This window comes from Notamacropus eugenii, chromosome 6 (assembly GCF_028372415.1).
Source record: "Notamacropus eugenii isolate mMacEug1 chromosome 6, mMacEug1.pri_v2, whole genome shotgun sequence".
Lineage (NCBI taxonomy): Eukaryota > Metazoa > Chordata > Mammalia > Diprotodontia > Macropodidae > Notamacropus > Notamacropus eugenii.
The window spans coordinates 304904228-304926178 of record NC_092877.1 but is presented as its reverse complement, the minus strand read 5'-3'; the positions used below and the strand labels follow the sequence as shown (position 1 = coordinate 304926178).

General features: G+C 36.2%; 1 protein-coding gene across 2 annotated transcripts in view; it reads right to left on the bottom strand.

The window, feature by feature from the left end:
- CCNYL1 (cyclin Y like 1) overlaps positions 1-21951 on the bottom strand; it is a 77984-nt gene that overhangs the window by 28780 nt on the left and 27253 nt on the right. For both annotated transcript variants that reach the window (XM_072617407.1, XM_072617406.1), the window contains 2 exons: positions 7508-7582; positions 2715-2749 (listed from right to left, as the gene is read on the bottom strand). In XM_072617407.1, the coding sequence (XP_072473508.1) occupies positions 2715-2749; positions 7508-7574 (102 nt within the window). In that variant the 5' untranslated portion in view covers positions 7575-7582. The remainder of the gene's footprint in view (positions 1-2714; positions 2750-7507; positions 7583-21951) is intronic.

The window sequence follows — 21951 nt, the reverse complement described above, 5'->3', positions numbered from 1 at the left end:
ATAAAATTTCACACACATACACACTCTATAAATGTATTAATTATGTGAAAATACCATGCATCACTGTATGAAAGACTTAAAAATTTGGACTTACTAAAGAAATATTTGAACAACAAATTATAAAAATTTACTTGAAAAGTACCTTTATAACGTCAACTAGCTGGAGACTCAAGGAAACATTTGTTAGCATCTCCTTTTTAAACATTTGTTAGCATCTCCTTTTTAATACAGGTACATCTTAGAAAAAGATTTGTGATTTTTAAGGACTAATGAAAAAGAGCTGGAAATTTATTTTTATATTCTTGTGTGTAACACTTCAATATGGAATGAATGCAAAAAATATCCATAGCAATAAAATGCTAACAGTTGAAATAAAATTTATATGGGGGTTGGGGGGATATTTTATTGCAATAAGAATTGACAGGCATCATGGCCAGATAGCCACCCTTAGAGTTGTAAAGAGCTAGTTTCCAGGTTGGCCTCCAACACAGACTGGCCATACACCCTGGGCAAATCTCTTTACCCCACTGGGAACACTCCTTTCATCTATTTCCCAAGGTCCCTGTAAGCTATAAGCTATGATATGATGGGAGCAGCTAGGGGGCAGCACAGTGTACAGAGCATTAGGCCTGCATACACACAGACCTGACTTCAGACATTTAATAGCTATGTGATGCTGGGTCAAGTCACTTAAATGTATGCCTTAGTTTTCTCAACTGTACGATGGGGCTAATGGTTCCTACCTCCCAGGGTTGTTGTGAAGATCAAATGAAATACTAATCATAGAACATATGCACAGTGCCTGGCATATATGCACTATATAAATGCTAGTTATTATTACGATATGCACAGAATAGATGATCCAGTAACATGAATCTCTTAGCTATGAGTAAACTGTCAAAATATAATCCTCCTGGAATTTATATTCACTTTGTTTTAACACTGGGGAACTTTAGTTCCTCAGGTTATAAGTTTCAGAAAAAACTTGCAATCCATCTCTACTTACTGTAAACTGTTTAAAAGCAAATATCACTTGGAAGACAGTAACAAATAAATCATTAGTTTAGACTTCAAAAACTGAATACTGATCGTTCCAACAGGACTGGGGGAAAAGAGGTTTGTTTTGCATATTACAAAATGTTCATTTGATCACATCTTGTTAACAAAAAATATGGCCTATTTTAAAGTGCTTTAGAAGTTCCACTTATCTCTTTTTGTTTTTGTGAATCATTTTCAAATCTGCAAGCTTCATGAGGGCAGAGTCTATTTCTTATCTAAATTTGGTATGCTAAGTTGTGTTACTTGCAAAAAAAAAAAAATCATACCAACTACGAGAGGCCACACACACTGTTTAGGCTGATCCTTTTCTATGCATTACTTATTTATTCATTAAGGGAATATTTTTTTAGCAGGAAATACTTGGCTAACTTTGTTCCAACTGTTGTACATATTTAAAAGTTAACAAAACTGCCTTGTCTTGAAGACATTTTACAATTCAGATGAACTTAATGGGGACCATAATTGTCCAATCTTGTCCTGATAATTGGTGACAGTTCTGGATTATTCTTGTAACATTTAAAGTAACTCAAATCTTAGATAATCAGCATCATGTAAGTAACTGATAAAATGCTCCCTCAGTTGCTTTGATTGCTGTCCATTTCTTTCCCCCTTGTTTCTCTGGTCTCCAACTCCTAAAGACTTAGGACAGAAGTCACCAATCTGTTTGTCCCAAGGTTGAATCTATCCCAACCAAAGATGCTGAACATTACAAAATTATCAAACCTGGGCCATAACCATGTTCTTGGTCTTGTAAGAAACTATTGGTAAGGAAAGTCTTGAGAATACAAGGGAAAGGTCACTATTATACATACCCTTTCTCCAAGCTGTTAGCCAAAAGATTCAAGATTTAGTGTCTCCCCTCTCCCTCAATGTGGGAAGGAATAATAGGGCATTTCAAACACAGCCTAACTCAGTTAATATTTGGGAGAGGTAGCATGATCTGGAATGAGTCAAAGGAAGACATGTTACATGCCATTTATTTCTGGTTCATAAATGACATAAATAGGCCCAAAGCTGCCCAATTTATTTAAAAACAAATTAGACTTCCACGGAAAGGGGGAAGGGGACAAGTATTTTTTAAGCACCACCCACTGTGCTAAGCACTTGGAGAATATTATCTCATGTGATCCTCACAACCACCTTGGGAAGTAGATGCTATTATCATCCCCATTTTACAGTGGAGGAAACTGAGACAGAGGTTTAGTGACTTGTCCAGGGTCACAGAGCTAGTTAAGTGTCAGAGGCTGGATTTGAACTCAGGTCTTCTTGATTCTAGGCCCCCAGTGCTCTAACCATCTACTTCCTCTTTAGCTATTTATATTTTGAAACAGACCCCTATTATAAAGACAAGTATATAAAAAATGTAGAGCTTATTAACTCAAATGAACTCAGTTCATTACTAGCTACGTAGGAGAATTGAAGAAATAGTGAGTCAAAAATATTTCTCCCTGCATACATGTGGTATCTATTAAGATACTAAAATCAACAAGAGATGTAGAAAAACTCATAGGAAAAAATGTTAATGAAGCATTATTAAATTAACAGTGTTAAGCTAATTCTGTTCACTGGGGGGATCATGGTTCAATTATTTTTACTTTTTAGCTACTTAATTGTTCTTTCAAAAAACTTTTACACTTGAACTGTTGTTTACTTACATGATTTATATGGTTGCTCTTCCTCTTTTCTCTCACTAAGAATAAAAACAAACTAATCAATTAATTCTGATATTTACAGCTTGGAAAAATTATTGATATTTGAAAGTTTATTTGATATTGTGTATACATATATAAAGACAAGTTATATGTAAAATTAGATATATAATTTAATTTCATTATATGTTAATTTCTGTATATCATATAGCATATAAAAGTCTGTTCTGTTTTGCAGTTTCCAATACAAATTCTAAAATTAATAGACAAGATAAACTTCCCCACAGGGAGAAAGACCTTACAAAATGAAATCTGTAATAACATCAGTTTCACTTTGGGCCTAACAGATACAGATACAAAGAGAAGACATCCATATATAGACATAGGCAGAACAAATTAGGTTAGCAGTTAGAGCCATTTAACTTTCTCATACCTGGTTTCTCAGCAACATACAATTAAAAAAAAAAGAAAGTAAGAGGTCATGCTCTAGGTTTAACAACGGAAGTCCAAAGTATTGATTTACAGCTAGGTGTGCTCCATCTTTACACATCTCAGCCATTCAATGGTTCTATATTATATGGTTACTGTCAGAATAAATAAATCATTTTTTTTGAAATAGTTAAAAAGTAACACTGCATTTTCAATTAAAATAGTACACTCATCTTAAAATTTATCATCTATGGCATGCAATCTTGTAGTGCTCACAATGACCAAGTGGACAAAAAGAAAATAATGTTGCATAGTTCCTTTGTACTCTCCGACTGTCTCACATACTGCTGGGGGAAGTGCAGAAAGTGAACTCTAATAAAGGAAGTGTGATAACTACAACCCTCCATTCATTTTAATTTTCTTACTCTGAGCAACACTAGTCAATGGTTCCAGGAAACTGCTGGCTTTGAGGAAGAGTGCAGCTAGAGCAACTCAGGTGATTTACTCAAGATAGGCAAAGTAAACATAACATATTAATTAGACAAAAGCCAGATTTGGATTCCTGGCTTAAATCCCTGTGCCCACCTTTCTGGGCAGCAGTTATCCAGCTGTAATATGAGAGTTGTACTAGATGGATCTCTAAAGTTCTTTTTAGCTCTTGCTCTATAATTTTAAAGTCTATGTTAATAAACTTCCATTTCTAAAGTATAATCATTATCACAGTAATCATTTAAATGATATAAAGTGAACTGCTTCATCTAAATTACTATTATATCGTACATATTCGATAGCTTGGATTTTTCCCTTCACAAACTACTTGTTTATATCCTTCAACCATTTATCAACTGGGAAATAGCCCTTTTTTAAATCAGTTTCTAAAACAGGGCATCCCAAAAGTTTAAGTGCTGTTTTAAACTTCAATAAGCTTTAAATCATCCCCTAAGACTTTTGGGACACCTTGTAAATCTTGGAAATAAGATCTTTATCTAAGAAACTTTCTGAAAAGATCTTTTTTTCCTGTCTTCCTTTCTAATTTTAACTATACTGGTTTTACTTCTGCAAAATCTTTTAAATTTTATATAATCAAGACTGTCCATTTTATCTTCTGTGACCCTTTACCTCCTGTTTGGTCATGAACTATTCCCCTATCCACAGATCTAAAAGGTACTTCCCTCTTTGCAAACCTAATTTATGAGATCTTTTATGCCTAAGTCATATATCCATTTGGAGCATATACTGGAATGTGGTGCCTAATTTCTGCCAGCCTCCTTTCCTGTTTTCCTAGTAGTTTTTGTCTAGGAGTAAGTGCTTATCCCAATAGCTAGGGTCTTTGGGTTTACAGAACCCTGGGCTATTAGGTTCCTTTGCATCTATTGTGTACCTAATCTGGTACACTGAACCACTTTTCTATTTTTTGATTAATAACAAATCATTTTGATTGTTTTGTAATATATTTTGAGATCAGGTACTGCTAGATTTCCTGCCTTTTCCACTTATTTTCATTTATTTCCTCCAGATAACTTTCAGCTCTACAAAGTAACCTTTTGATAGGTTTTTTTATGGCAGTGACCAGGGTAAATTCATTTAGGTAGTACTGTCATTTTCATTACATTGGGTCAGACTACTCATGAGGAATGAATATTTTTTCATTTTTTAATCCCTATTTCTCTGTAAAGTGTATATGCATAAGTATGTGTATGTGTGTGCACTTTCTGTTAATTTCTTAGTAAGCAGACATCCCCCCAACACACACACACACACACACTTTCTCTCTCTCTCTCTCACACATTCTGTAGTTATTTTAAATAACTCTTTCCATCTTGTCCTGCTAGTTTTGTTGATAACATACAAAATGCTTATATTTTATGGCAATTTGTTTTATATTCTGCAACTTTACTACTGTTGTTAATTGTATCTATTAATTTTTAATCTTCTCTCTAGTTCTCTAACTAAACATCTCAAAAAAAGGAATCTTTTTTCTTTGCCTCTACTTATTACCTGTTTATTTTTCTTATCTTATTGGTATTTTAGCATGTCTAGCATTATATATCAAATAATAGTGGTGATAACTGATATTCTTGCTTTATCTCTGACCTTACTTGGAAAGGCCTCTAGTTTATCCCTATTACATATAATAAACTGACTCTTGATTTCAGATAGATACTATTTACCATATTAAGGAAATCTTCATTTATTTCACATGTATTTGAATAGTGGCGTCAAACTCGAACCTGATCACTTAAAGCTAAATATCACCTTAGTAAACCACAAATTCACATCTTCTATGTTGCACTGTATTTTTATTTATTTTGTTCAATATTTACATTTAAATTATATTTTAACACGGTTCTGACCTCATTGGGGAATCTGAGTTTTCTGGGAAGCCCTCTTGATAACCTCTGCTTCAGAATGTTTGTTTAAACAGAAATGGATACTGAATTTTGCTAAAGGTTTTTTTAAATCTACTGATATAATTATTTTTATTACCAGGACTATGATGTTTATGGTTTCCTGGTGTAAGACGAAACTGCTCATAGAGCAAAATCTTTTTGACATGTTGTAGTGGCTCTTTGCTAATACTTTACTTAAGAAAGGTTGTGTCAATATTTACTAGGGTTATTGATTTTTGCTTTCTCTATTTTACGTCTCCCTGGTTTAAGTATCAAGATCATATTTATGCCAGAAGGAATTTGGTGAGATACATTATAATTTTATTTCTGCAAACAATTTTACATGTTATTCAACTAAATAGTGTTCAAAAGGAAACACAGGACCCAAGTTATCTTCCTTTAATCATACAAGGAAAATATATTAGCCAAGCTGCTCACAGGGGCAACAATTTCAAAAAACTAGGAATCAACTTCAGAGAAAGCAAGCAAACAGCAGAAAAGTTAACAGGAAATTGTGAATTTCTCATCTCCATCACACAGCAGACAGAAGAGATATTAGCTTTAATAGTCTAAAGCCAGAGGTTGGGATAAACAGGGTTATTACCTTAGAGGATCTTAAGTCACCATCAATTAATATCTGATTAAATAAAGATTGGCACTGGGGCATTAGACTGGTACAACCAATTACAACCACACAGAATAAGCTTGGTTAGGCTAAAATACTGGATGGATGTGGAGATTAGATTAATCTTGAAGGAAAGAATATTTATCACCTTTAGGACATATACTAAGCCAATTGTCCTAAACCAAAACTGGTGAGACCTGAAGTCAGGTCAGGAGAAATGGTCAAAGATAACTCACCACCCATGTACACTTTATTAAGTTGTTCTACCTTACATTACTATCCCCTTCACTTCATAAAGCATTTTGAAAATCTTGCTTTGCCTCAATTGTATTAAGGAAAGAAAGGCCAGGGGAACTGAGAAAATCCAGGCAGGGATTAGTGACAGCAGTAGTAGGGCCAACACATCAGTGTATCTGAGATGTGAGCCTGTGTTTGCCAGTCAGCTATTAAGGTTGCCCCCACTGCACCTTCCCATTCTCACTTGGGAAATTTCTTTAAAAAGTACCCATGGAGGACCAGGCATATCACTTTATTGGGTTATGTCAGGGTCATTGGGACACTGAAAGCTTCAAAATCTCAAGTGGTCATAATGCCAGATAGTGGGTATCTCAGTTGATCACAGATTACAACGTAGTGTACAAATGCAGCTCAAATCATGGGCTTACTTCCTATGTGAGTATATCAGACTAGCTTTCCTGTAGTCTAAAAGCACCCTTAATTATGGCTATCTTAAAAATGAATTTGCTTTATGGAGACAGACTGGCATTGTGAAATAGCAGAAATCGATTTTTACTAATTCTGATTAGTAGAGAAATTGATTTTTACTCAAAATCCTGATTAGTAGAGGCAACTGTGGCATGGTGGACTGTAAGGGGCGCTGACCTCCATGCCATCTTGTTCACCCTTCCCAGCACTGGACTCAGTTTACCTGATGTCTGTCAGTGTGGCATCCCAGATGGTGTGGAGGTCAGCACCCCTTACAGTGGACAGAGAACAAGATTCAACATCAAAGGATCCGGAATAAGGCTGATATTTACTATCCATGCGATTTTTGGACAAGTCACCTTTTGCTTTTCTGGGTCTCCATCCAGCTCCATCACCTGTAAAGTGATGGAGATGGACTAGATACCTATCTATAATCTGCATATATAAAATACATAGCATTATGTTAACCAATACAATGGTAAACAAAATAAACCATATACATTATCAATGTTATCATGAAAGTTGTTTATACATCAATCCATGATCTTGAATAAATCATATATAATTCCAAGCCAAAAAGGGGCAATCTATAATAGAAAAAAGTGAGGTCTTAATAGTCTCCTCAGAAAAGAAAATGGATGTCATCTTACCATCAGTCTGGGATTTGCTCAAAAATATTGTGCTTGCTCTGGGATGGTCAGATGGATTTGATTCCATGGCTAAATCTGTTGAGGAAAGAGATGAGGAAAAAATGTGAGATAGTTTAATACATTTAAAATATATCCATAAGTCTTTTTAAGTGCACTGCTCTGTTGTCTGTTTTTTAAAGTAACCCCCAAGGTAAAGGTACAATAAGGCTGTATGTGGAGGAAATTCATGTCAATTTTTTTAAAATCCTAACAAAAGAAAAAAAAATGCTATGGAATACTTGTGTGCAAGTATGTCAATAAAAATGGAATAATGGGGATATGTAAAAGACAACCTGTCCAGTCTGAGACTGACCTAAAAATATATAAGACTGGGAAAATTTCAAAACTAAGTCAGGCAATAATAACACATATACAATGATCTACAAGGAAACTGGCAGAATACTTTCACATGCAAGGTCAATGCATTACATAATACTGATAATCATAAAGTTAGCTACTGTGACAAGGATAAAAAACAACTTATTAGTTATTTCATTAAAAAAATTTACAAGAAGGCTTTTAGTAAACAATTGAAAAGTTTAAAAAGCACACAACCCAGAGGAAGTCTAGAGATTTCTATGTAAACATCTGAAGAAGAGCTTTACATTTGACATGTATAACATCTCTGTGAGGTAGGCACTGCCAATAAGTATCCTCATCTGACAGGTAAGGAAACTAAGGCTCAGAGAGGTCTGGGGCCAAATCTGAACTCAGATCTTCATGACTCTGGGCCTGGTGCTCTATCTACTGCAAAGTGCCCATGGAACAAAAGCATCATTCATTCAAGTTAATCCAAACTAAAACCATATCAGGCAGTCACTTCAAAGCTACAGGACAAAACTCAAATGGGGGTGGGAGCAAGGTTTGGAAGTATCTTTCAAATACAGAAGTCTTTTAAAAAGCATGGCCAGGTAGAAACTAGAAATACAGTAGGGCCATGTCCCTCACTCACCCACAATATGGAGAAAGCAGCTTGCAAGAGACTTCAAATGCCAGTCTTTTTTAAAGAGTCCATAAAGGGGAAGATAAACTGAAGAATCACTAGGACTACTTGGATCAAGGTATAAAAAGGTATGCATATCCAGGATAAACAGGAGACAAAAAACTAAATGAATGATTTTTTAACTCAGAAAGATGTTAAAGTGATTCTATTTTAATACTGTCATTCGAAGCAAAACAATAAAAGGTATTAGATCAAATAGTTAAATGTAGTAGGTTTAACTGATTAACTAGAATTAGATCACAGAGATTGCATGGCCAGACCCAAATTTTCAAGAAATTCAAGAATAATAGAGTGATGCTACAGACCAAAAACCATACTCAAGTCATTAAGAATGGCCACTGGGGAAAGAAAAAGAATGGCTGCTGGTTTTTACTGTAAAAGCAAAAACTTAAATCATAGTCTGCCTTGAGGTACATACAACTTATTAGTATTTAACATTTCATAAGTTACATTTTATAGTTTAAATTTCCTTGAGGACAGAGTTGACATAATATCCTCCACGAAAGCGAGTAAAGTGACATGCACAGAAGAGACAGCCAAAGAATGACAGCCGAATGAATGAAAACGTGATTACAACCAAAATGTTCCAAGGGAACTCAGACCCATGATTCTCACTTTCATAAACAAGCTGGTATAATTTTTAATAAAGGTTATAATCTTTGAATGCAAATCAATTACTGTGAGAAAGGCAACACAGTTTCTATAAAAAGAAACAATATTTGAGAATTTTTGAAGAAACCACAAAGGGTGAGGAAAATATTTTGCAAACCTTTGAACTACTATCTAAATGGAAGCATTTAGCAACATAAAAGAACAGAGGTTAGGCAGGAAAGAGCATATACACTCAAGGTTTGGGAAGCTAGGAGAGCAGAACACCCCCACGTGAAAATCCGTGAACGACTCTATTTTTAATAGCGCTGATCATTTAACTTAACACACAAAACAAGTAAAACAACACATTGAAGCAAGAAGTTTCAATTTCTATGTTAGAGATGACTGTCTTGGCACACTCTTCCCAGCCACCTGAGAAGCTGCAGCAGTGCTTCACAGCAGGACACAAGGATCACTAAAGAAGGAAGTCGTGAGTAAGTGTAGCTGGCAGATCAAGAGGAGGCATTCCCAAAGAGAGCACATAGCCCACAGTTCTTTGGTGCACTGAAACTTTTAACAAAATATAACTATTTATAGTAAATGTATGTGTGCATTCTTAGGGTAATAATTGATAAAATAATTGAAGAAAAACAGCATTTATGATGTACTAAATTACTAAAAACATTTTTTAGTTTTCTTCACATATGTGCATTGCCACAAATTTCCAAAATTTCCCATGTAATTATTGATGGCCAATCCTCGAATAACCAAAACTGCGCTGAAGGATGACTATAATTTAATTCTAGAACTAAGCCTGTGGAAGTTAAGGCATCACACAATTGAGAATTTATTTCATGGATGAAGAACTTACTTCGGAAACAAAGGATAACTGAGGTAATTTTGCTGAAAGTTTCCTCTTCTCCAATCCCTCAGATGCCTTCTGTCATTCTCTTCTCCTTCACTCCAGTCACTCCTGTCTCACATGAAGAGATAGCCCTAGTACTCAACAAAGTCAATCCCTCCTACTTGCACAAGTGATCTCCTTCCATCCCATCTCCAGCAGACTGCTCCATCTATCATCTTTATCATCTCTTCTCTCACTCATCTTCATTTTCTCCGTCTACTGGCTCATTCCTACTGTCTACAAACATGCCCATAACCCACTTAATTCTTTTATCCCTGCTAGCTATCATCCCATATCCCTTCTGCTCTTTGCAACATCTCTCCAATATGCTTCCTTCTCTCCTCTGCTACTGCCACCACCCCTCATCCCCTCACATCTAGCCTATACTGTAATGACCAGTCAGTTGTTCTACCTACCACAAGTTTCTCCCCACCCAATTCTATCTTCCATTGAGAAGCCTAAAGCCCAGCTCTGACCAAGTCAACCCAACATTCTACAACTCAATAAACTCCTTGTGTGATTTCCTATTACTTCTAGGATCAAATACAAAATCCTGTTTGGTCTTCAAAGCCCTTTTATAACTGAGCCCTCCCTCTACCTTTCTAGTCTTTTTTACAGCTTACTCCCATGTACACTCTTCAGATCAGTGACACTGGCCTCCTTGCTGTTCCTCAAACAAGAAATTCCACCTTTCAGATCCAGACGTTTTCTCTGGCATTCTTTCCATGCCTGGAATTGTCTCCCTCCTCATCTCTACCTTTTAAATTTCCTGTTTTCCTTCAAGTCCCAGGTAAATCCTAACCTTCTCCAGGAAGCTTCTTCCAAACTCTCAATTCTAGTGACTTCCCACCTACCCTCACACCATTTCATTGTTATTTCCTTGCAGGCAGGGACCATCTTCTGCCTTTTCTTTTTATCTCCAGTGCTTTTACTGACTGACTGACAGGAATAAATGGGCATTTCTCTGAATGTGGAATTTAAAAGAGTAGGGCTCTTGAAGCAAACTAGGTCCCTTTACAAATATTTTTAAATGTTTTGGTATGGGGAACTCCTTGGTTGGGAAATTTTGTCAACATAAGTCAGCACTTTGCACCTTAGTCTTTGCAAGTGATAGAGGGTTTCCTGACATCAGTGAAATCACAAGTCTAGTCTCTATCTCTAAAAAATATTTAGAAGACAGGGTTCACAGTAATTCCCAAGTGTATAGTGAACACTAAGCTATTCTAGGTAATGAAATATCAAGCTAACGTGAGATCAACATCAGGTAGATTTCCTGAAACTTTAAGAGAGGCTAAAAAAGTAAAAGGAAAATACTAATGTGGACTGTGACATTCAGTTAGGTAAAAAAAAAAAATGCGGTAAATATATATTTATGTATGCATGTGTATATGTATGTGTATGCATATACATTTATATATACACAAAAATGTTAGAAGCTGGTAACAAAGTATAGGGCAAATTTTCAATGTCAAGTCTATTATTTAGAAGACATTTCCAGAATCTTACAAGAGTTTATAAAGCATTTAGTCTAATACCTTTAATTTTGATACAAAGAAAGAGACAGAATGAGAAAGTGGTTTGCCTGAGGCTGCAGAGCTGATTAGGGCAGAACCAGGAGAAGAACACAGGTCACCTGGTTTCCAATCAAGTTCTATTTCCTCCACAACACAGCCTACAAGACAAAGTCATGTTTGTCTTTTCCCCATTGACTTCTAGAATGCCAGAAGAATACATAATCGTCAAAGCAGGACAATCTAAAAGACTGCGGAGCAATGCAAATGGGGACAATCTTTTTTTGAAAGCAACGTGGCCACTTCTGAACCAGTAAATCTACAACTACCAACATTTTGGGGGATTAAAAAAAAGAAACAAAACTAGATTCCATCAGATTGCGATTTCGTCAGTGTAGGGAATTTTCAATGAAAAGTAACCTCTTCATCCTACAATACAAGAAAATGCACTAAGAGATTAAAAGACTAGCCCAGATCTCCAAGGTCAACATTCTATTGATTCACTAAACCAAGATGTCTTAGGAATACATCCCATTGGAACAAGATAAGAAAAAAAGCTATTTATGTGAAAATATTCATGTCAGCACTGTGCCTAATTTGTTGTTGTTGTTCAGTTGTCTCAGCTATATTCAGCTCTTAATGACCTCATTCAGGGTTTTCTTTTCAAAGAAAGTGGTTTGCCATTTCCTTCTCCAGCTCATTTTACAGAAGAGGAGTCTGAGACACATACAGAAGAGGAGACTGAGGCACAGAGGGTGTAAGTGACTTGTCCTGGGTCACACAGCTAGTAAGTGTCTGAGGCAGGGGATTTGAACTCAGGTCTTCCTGGCTCCAGGCCTGGTACTCTATCCACTGAACCACCTAGCAACTCTATGATTAATGACAAACAACAATTTAAAAAAAAGGTAGACAATTCAAATACCTAATAATGACTGGGAATACCTAAATAGGTGCTAAGTAAAGTTAACCAATTGAGTTGCATAAAGAATAACATCAGAAGCATGAAGAAATAAAGGGATCAATGAAACAAAGATATATTGTATATTGATTTAAAACTACATAAAGTATATATTCACAGCACAGCAAAGAGTCAGTCTTAGTCAAAAAACTCCCAGGGTTCAAGGTTTGTCTCTGAGATATGCCATTTCTGCAGCTGTGGGCAAGTCACTTGAACTCTCAGTATATGCTCAGGCAACTCAAACTAGAAGATGTCAATGAATAAAAATAATTTTATTCAAGTCATAAATCACATGGCCAGTCAATTTGCACTGGACATAAAACTTAAGAGCACTATCTCATATTTTGGACTATAGGTCAGAATACTAAAAACAGCTCCACAGGTGCCAGATCACTGGAATCAAGTAGAATTAGTAAGCATGAATACAGCTGTACACTTTAGAGTAAAACAAAATCAAATTCTTAAGTATAAGATGAAGTGGGTGTGGTTAAGTTGCAAAATGTCAGAAAAAAAGATGTAGGCATTTTAGTAGACTATCAGTTCCATATGAGGCAGAAGAGTGAGATAGCAGTCCAAAGCTAGAACTATAATGAGTCTGCATTAGAAGAGCTAAAATATCCACTGTTCTCTAGGAAAGACAGTATCCACTGTTCTCCGTCCTGGTCCAGACCACATCTGGAGTCTTTTGGTTAGTTCAAAATATCACAATTTAGGAAAGTTACTGATAAGACTACTGTTTGACTATCCACAGGAAGGCAAACAGGATGGCCAAGTGCCAAGATTAGACTTGTTTTGTTTTTCCCCAAAAGGCAGACCTAGGAGCAACGGGTGAAAACTGCAGAAGCAGATTTAATACTGAAATACGGAGAAGCCTAATAATTTGAGCTATTCAAAATATGGAATAGGGTACCTTGGGAAGTAACGAGCTTCCCTCTTTAATGGAACTGCACTTCAAGAAGAGTGGATGACTACTTGAGCATTTTGTAGATGAAATTCTTGTTCAGAGATTCAGATAAATTTTTATTGTAAATCTGACTTTTAAAAAAAGATTGTTGATTCAAGGATGTGATAATAGGATCCAAATTCTAGAAATAAGTAGATAAGGAAATGTGCTAATGTAATTTTTAAAAAAATAAAAATTAAGGTCATTATTCAACAGATTACTGAAAAGCAGATACTATTATTTTAACTATACAAAACTATAGTGCATCTTCACTTGAAATAATACCAAGTGTACTCCTCATTGCCAAATTTCAAGATCAACATAAAAAATGGAAAAGATCCATAGTGAAGGTTGGAGTCCACAGATATGGAATACCACATATGTCATTTTTAAAAAATGTGCTTGCAATGCAAGGACTTAAAAATTTCCCAATGATCTTTTAAGACAAAACGCCTTCCACATACATAGAAAGAACTATGGAATTCAATCACAGAATGTAGTAGATCATTTTCTTTTGTATTATATGTTTTGGTTTGTTATATGATTTCTCTCATTCATTTTAATTCTTTTATACAACTTGACTATGGTGAAAATGTGTTTAATAGCAATGTATGTGCAGAACCTATATAAAATTGTATGGTGTCTCAGGAAGGGAAGGGGGAGGTAGGGGAAAAAAATCTAAGTTATATGGTAGTGATTGTAGAACACTGAAAATAAATTTAAAAAATAAAAATGTGCTGACTAGTATTTCTTGAATTTTTTTCCCTCTTCTTCCTCCTTTGAAGAAAATTCTTTGTTACAAGTGATGACTCTCTGGGAGACAAGGAGAAATGCAGAGGTATAAGCAATGTAAAAATAAAATATATCAATAAAAACCCTTTTTAAAAAATCAAATGACATAAGAAAAAGACCCAGAGAAAGGCAACTGTAAATATGCTATATTTCAAGAAACTACAAGTTTAGGACTCACTCTCCAATTTCCAAAGACAAATCTTGAGAGGAAGGGGTAAATAAATGACAACCATAAATATAAAAAGGAATGAAATGGACATTACTCAGGAAAGAGGATAATTTGAGGAATATCTTCAAAATGTTATACTTTACATAGTAGAAGTAATAAATGTAGAAGATTCATTAACCCCAGATGTGGTACAGGCTAAAAATGCAAACAGGTTCATAAAGGATAATTGATAGAGAGACTGCAGATTAAATCAAAGTAGAATTGGGAGCAGAGGAGCACACTTCTGACTTGGGAGGCTGACCTTGAGACAAACATTGAGAAATCCATTGAAAAGGTAGAAAGAGAAACATAACTTCAAGCATAAAGCGTGCCCCCTTAACTGAAACATATGCCAAGCATTCAATGACACCCACACATATCCATGAGAGACTGTCTTAGCACAAAAAAAGCTGTAAAAAATTTGATGAATTGTTAAGCATTAGGCTTTAATAAAAAACAGACATCACCAGAAATTTGGGCTACAAAAGTATCAATCTACAGTTGGCATAATTGCACTAATAACCCATTAGAGTTAATCTCCTAAGAATCCTTAAAAAGAATCTTTGCCAAATCATATCAATATTCAGATTTTGTAAATTAGGATCACCACATTCAATCTGGTAAATTAGCACCTAATACGTAAAGTGCACTGTGTTAGGTGGTAGGGATTCAAAGACCAATTAGAAAACAGTACCTGTCTTCAGGGAGGTTATTTCAACAAAGAGGAAGGAAAAGAGAACCAAAAATAAATAGAAATAAATAGGTAAATACAGGCTTATTGGGGGGAGGGGGAAAGAGAAAGGAGAGACAGAAAGAAGGGAAGACAGAATAAGAGGAAGTGAGGGAGAGAATGAGGGGAAGAGGAAGAGGGAAAAGAGAAAGGAGTTCATGAGGAAGAAGGGAGGGGAAGAGGGAGAGAGAAAGAGGGAGAGGAAGTGGGAAGAAAAGGGGAGAGGGAAAAAGGGAGAGGCAACATTCCCCACAAAACACTAGGTGGAAATCATGTAAAGCGTGGCTTCCCACAGGAAAGGCACCAGAATTAAATGTAGAAGGAAAGCAAGGATTCTAAGAAGTGAATGAGAGTAGAGCATGCATCTCAGGCATGGAGGCAGAAAATGTCATGCTGAGTACAGTGACTACCAAAAGTTTGAAAAGTAGCACATGTGCATAAAGGGGATTAATATAGAATGCCATGGCACTGCACAGTCCTTCCATTATTTGGGATCACACAGATAAGAAAAGGGAATACAGAAGAAATGATCTACATATTAAATTTAGGTCAGGACTTCCTCAAAACCAATTTGAATCCTTGGGTGACCCTAGAATTACTTCAGCCTACTACAGATTCCCCAGAGATCTGGACCTGACCTCAGTTGAAAGCAGACCCTTATAACAGCTGTCTGCTACAACACATCATCTGAAACGGAACCAGTCCAAATCCACTCACTGAGGCAATAAGTAACATAGCTCCTCCTATCCCTTTAAGGAACAGTGCTGACTAGGGGCACTCAGCAGTATGTGATTATGTATTTAGATAATAGAGAATTACCGAACTTCTCTATCCATATCAACTATCAAGTATAATAAGGGAAAGCCCAAAAGATCATGTGTGACAAATTATATTCAAAAGACACTAACAGGCTGATCCTAAGAGACAAGACTAAACAAAGACATGTTTAAAATAAACTTTGGTTAACCGATGTCAGACAAATAAATTTTGATTTCAACACCTACAGCTCAATTAGCAATTCTCAAAAGAAGGCTAAAAGGTTTAACATTACCAATAAGTTAAAAAAGAAAATTTAAAAGGAAGTAACTCAATAATGAAGACTTAGAAATTAAGCTTAACTTGCTCTAGTTAGCTCCATGTAAAACAAGTGTCTAATTTCTATCAAATCACAAATACTATAAACCTCCAACATAAGACAACAACTACAAAACATACTTTTATCAGAGCAGGTCATATTTACTGAAGACCCAGTAGCTTTCACTGGGTAAGAAAAGAATTTCAAGGAAGCTTCCTCCCAAGAAAGGGAGGTAAGCCACTCAATTCCCACTCTAGCAAAATCTTGGGAGTTTTTAGACTAGAATGAAAAATGATCAAGAAATTCAATGACAAACTACAGTGACTTCTTCCACTGTGAAACTGTTAGAGGAGGCCAGAACAAAACCTGGGAGCTTCTGGGAATGGACTTTAGCAAGCCAGGAAACATGTAGCCTGCAAGGCTCTGCGTCCAAAAGCACCAAAAATGGAAGAATAGAGGGCTTCCCTAGCCCCAGGAGCCTAGAAGTGTTTGGAGAGTGGAAGCAGAGATCAGTTTGAAAAACTAAGAGAGGCCCTGAAGATACAGTTGGCCTAACTCTGGGATGAAGTGGTTGGCCAGAGAATCGGGGAGGCCTAGGAGTTGAAAAAACTGAGGTAACTACCCCACTGAAAAGCACAGACAGAGTCTGACCCTGGCACAAACCCCCAAATCGGAAACTACACCTGGGAAGTTAAGAAAATCAGAGAAAACATCTACCAGTATCAAAAATTGCTACATATCTAGAGATCTGGAGAATGAGGAATACCACAGCAAGTTCAACACAGAGTTAAAGAAAAATATAGACTTTCCACAAGGATTATATAAGTACCTAGAAAAAAAATGAAGAGATTAAAAAAATGAATAAAAGCTCTTTAGGAAAGAACTGGAAGAATAGCTCAAAACAGAAAGCAGTAAAAGGTTACCCCAGAGACTCCCTGAAAACCTGAATAAACCAAAAAGGAATCAATCCTGAAACCTCATAGTATTAAAACAAAAAGCAAAAGACTGAAAAGAAAAAAAGAATGTAAGAATCTCACATTTATATACAATTTGCTACACATAAATAATAATAATATACCATAACATACCTAAGCTTGCAAATAACAAAAAGATAAGATCGACTCAAGATTCTCCTATCTTTTATCTCTCTAACTTTTCTAAATGGGGGAAAAAATGCAAATTATGTCAAGGTGATAACTATATAAGGTTTATCTTTTAATAAGTACAAATGACTTAAGACACAATTTCATTTTCTTTCCTACAGAATCAACTTTTTAAGCATATGAATTTACAAGAGTTCAATACTCAAATATTTCCCGAGCTAACATTTTTATTTTCTTCTGTTAACTGACATCACTATCACTTGCAGTACTAATATTTTAATACAATGGAAATTTAAGACACTAAATTGTAAAATCAAGTCTCTCTACATTAAACTTCTCCCAAGTGAATAAACCAATAGTAACAAATGACTGTATCACCCTAGTTTCATCATCTATTAGTAAAGAGAACACTGCCAACTAGATTTAAAGACATTTCTGAAAAAAAGATTTTTTTGTATTATGCTTTCATTTTTCTAATGCTGTACTTTTTTTCTTAAAAAACTTGGAATTCACTAATTCATTGTTGGTGGAGCTGCGAGCGCATCCAACCATTCTGGAGAGCAATTTGGAACTATGCCCAAAGGGCTACAAAAATGTGCATACCCTTTGACCCAGCAATATCGCTACTAGGACTATATCCCCAAGAGATCATAAAAATGGGAAAGGGTCCCACATGTACAAAAATATTTATAGCAGCACTCTATGTAGTTGCCAAAAACTGGAAGTCAAGGGGATGTCCATCAATTGGGGAATGGCTGAATAAATTATGGTATATGAATGTAATGGAGTACTATTGTGCCATAAGAAATGATGAACAAGAAGACTTCAGAGAGGCCTGGAAGGACTTATATGACCTGATGCTGAGTGAAAGGAGCAGAACCAGGAGAACTTTATGCACAGCAACAACCACAGTGTGTGAGAGTTTTTTCTGGTAGACTTAGATTTTTGTAATAACACAAGAACTTCTTACCAAAAAAAAAAAAAAATCCCAATGGAGGATCTCAAGGCAAAATGCCTGCCACACTCAGAGAGAGAAATATGGAAGTCACTCACATATTGTAGCAGATCATGTTTGTGTATGTGTATGTGTTTGTGTATCATGTTCTGATTTGTTATACGATTTCTTTCATTTATCTTAGTCTGACTACATAGCATGACTATAGTGAAAATATACTCAATAGGAAAGTATATGTAGAATCTATACAGAATTGTATGCAGTCGTGGGGAGGGAGGGGGGGAGTGGGGGGTGGGTGGGGGGGATAAAATCACAATTGTACGGCAGTGATTGTTAAACATTACAAAATAAAAAAAAAAAAATCCCAATGGTGGTTCTCAAGGCCAAATGCCTTCCACACTCAGAGAGAGAAATATGGAAGTCACTCACATAATGTAACAGATCATGTTTGTGTATGTGTATGTGTTTGTGTATCATGTTCTGATCTGTTATACGATTTCTTTCATTTATCTTAGTCTGACTACACAGCATGACTATAGTGAAAATACACTCAATAGGAAAGTATATGTAGAATCTATACAGAATTGTATGCAGTCGTGGGGAGGGAGGGGGGGAGTGGGGGGTGGGTGGGGGGGATAAAATCACAATTGTACGGCAGTGATTGTTAAACATTACAAAATAAAAAAAAAAAAATCCCAATGGTGGTTCTCAAGGCCAAATGCCTTCCACACTCAGAGAGAGAAATATGGAAGTCACTCACATAATGTAACAGATCATGTTTGTGTATGTGTATGTGTTTGTGTATCATGTTCTGATCTGTTATACGATTTCTTTCATTTATCTTAGTCTGACTACACAGCATGACTATAGTGAAAATACACTCAATAGGAAAGTATATGTAGAATCTATACAGAATTGTATGCAGTCGTGGGGAGGGAGGGGAGGAGTGGGGGGTAGGTAGCGGGGATAAAATCACAATTGTATGGCAGTGATTGTTAAACATTAAAAAATAAAAAAATAAAATAAGAAAAAAAAATAAAAAAAAGAAAAGAAAAAAAATTAAAAAAAAAACTTGGAATTAAAAAAAATTTATACTGATGTTTTCTTACAAAATAAGAGAAACTCATTCATGATTAACTGATGAAAAGAAAACACATTTTAAGTCCCCTTTCATTTACTGTTCATTTAAAATATAACCTAATATGATAGCAAGATTAAGTGCTGTAGGAAAAAGTGAGACAAAAAAAGTAATACCAAGTTTCCATGTAATCTTCTTTTACAAGTCATAGGAAGAAACCAAGAATGGAAAAGTAAAATTTGACAGGAAGACCTACGTGAACTGATACAAAGTGTCATAAAGAAAGTAAAATTCAGTGACAACAGTGTAAATGGAAAGAAAGAAAAAAGTGCAAATGAAGACTAATTTTATTGACCAAGACTGACCTCAAAGAAAAGATAATAAAATACATCTACTTCCCTTCTTTATAGGGATGGAGAAGTACAGATATGGAGCACTGAATATAATGTAATTTCATAGACATAGTAACCTTACCATAAGGAAACTCCTACTACCAATGACAGCAAGTGATTCACAACTTAGGCCACTGAAAGGTTAAGTGACTAAGGGAAGTAAGGTGTACAAAGCTGGTATCTGAGGGAGGACTTGAACCAAAGGGGTCTGTGAAGAGACCAGTTCTTCATACATAGTCTATACTATCTCAATACCTGCCACAACCATAACAGAGTTCCTCTGCTCTCACCTGCAGGCCTAGGGTTAGTGCCTGTCCCATCAGGAAGCACACAAGAAGCTTCCTGTCTGAGTTAAATGTGTTGAAAAGACTTATACAAGTTCAGTAGCAAGTAGTCAGAAGGATCAGAGCAAAGCTTACACAGCTGCCCCATTCAAGCATTCCTGTCATTAGGGTCTCACTTGCTGTCCCAACAGTTTGCCCATTTCAACATGATTTTCAGGGCACCATCTTGGTCCAGTTTGTCTCTATTATGTCGAATTCCTTTGTTTCCGGTCTTGGCTCTCTGCTTTGGAGCATGACAAAGAATTATAAAAATGTCCAATGCTAGAGCTGGAAGGGCATTTGGAGGTCATCTAGTTTAGCCTTCTCAATTTTAAACATGAGGCAACAGGCCTGTGGAGGTGAACTGACTTACCCAGGGGTTGACAGTACACTTGCACTAGGGTCTAGGCTGAGGTCCTCTAATTTCAAACCAGTTTTGCAATATTTCACACTATACATAATGTTTTCCTTGAATCCTGTCCCCCCCTCTTCAATACCTCACTAACACAGCACCCAATTGATAAAGAAAGCACAGGCCTGACTAAGTAACTCCCCTCATCAAGTAGCTTGCATGGTTTTCCATTACTCCTAGGATAAACAAGATGCTCTCCTTGGTATTTAAAAATCATGCACAATCTGGCTTCCAACCTGGCTGTTCAACATTCCATTTCCTATCTCCACACACTGCACAAGCTGCCCCACAGGCCACAAACATGCAGACGTTTCTCACCTCTGCTCCACAGAGCTCTGGGCTCCCTCCAAGGTTCAGCTCCAATGTCTTTCTTCAAGGGGCCTTCTAAATCCTCCCAGTGGTCTTCCCATCCCCCAGTCAATCACTCTGTATTTATCTGTATATATCTTATATTTGCATATGTGTAAATAAGTTTCCCCTAGCAGTGGAATGTAAGCTCCTTGTCTCGTTGTATTTTAGTCAACAAGAATTTCAGAGCTTACTATGTGCCAAGCACCCAGAAGAACTGACACTGTAATGGGTCATATAACATATATACGCATACAAGAGATATACAAGGTAAATAGACAGTAATCTCAGAGGGAAGGCATTGGGAGAAGGGGAGTGACCTGGGAAAGGCCTACAGAAGGTGGAATTTGAGTGAAGATCTGAAGGAAGCCAAGAGATTCTCAGGAGGCAGAGTATTGGGGGAGGGGCGAAAGGCAAACTATATAAAGAAAAAGGCAAGCTGTAGAGTATCCTGGTGTGGAGAACAAATGTATTTAGATCGGAGAGTTAGTGGAGGCGAATAAAGTATAAGAACACTGAAAAGGTAGGAAAACATCAGGTTGTGAAGGCTTTTAAATGCTAAATGGGGCATTTTACATTTGATCCTAAAGGTAACTGTAAGTCACTGGAGTTTACTGAGTTGTGGATGAGAAGCAGGTAAAATGATTGAAACTGCACTTAAGGTAAGTGACTTTGGCATCTGAATGGAAGACAGCATGGAATGGAATGGAATGAGGAGAGACTTGAGGCAGGAACACCAATCAGCAGGCCATGGCAATATTCCGGGCATGAGGTGAAAGGAATACTCTTGAAGCAGCAGTTGTATGAATAGAAAGAAGGAAAGCAAGGATGTGGAAGAGATGCTGTGAAGGGAGAAACCATATACTCAGCACCTTGCACACAGCTGATGTTTAATAAAAGCTTGTGGAATGATTACATTTTTATCAAGTTGTAAATTAACTTTGTTTTATTTCATATAATAAATAGCTGTCCTCTCTTAGTAGTGGTTTAACTATTACTGCATACCGAAAGAAGTTGAGACCAAATGAGTTGTTTTTCAGTCATGTCCAACTCTTTGCAACCTCAAGTGGGGTTTTCTT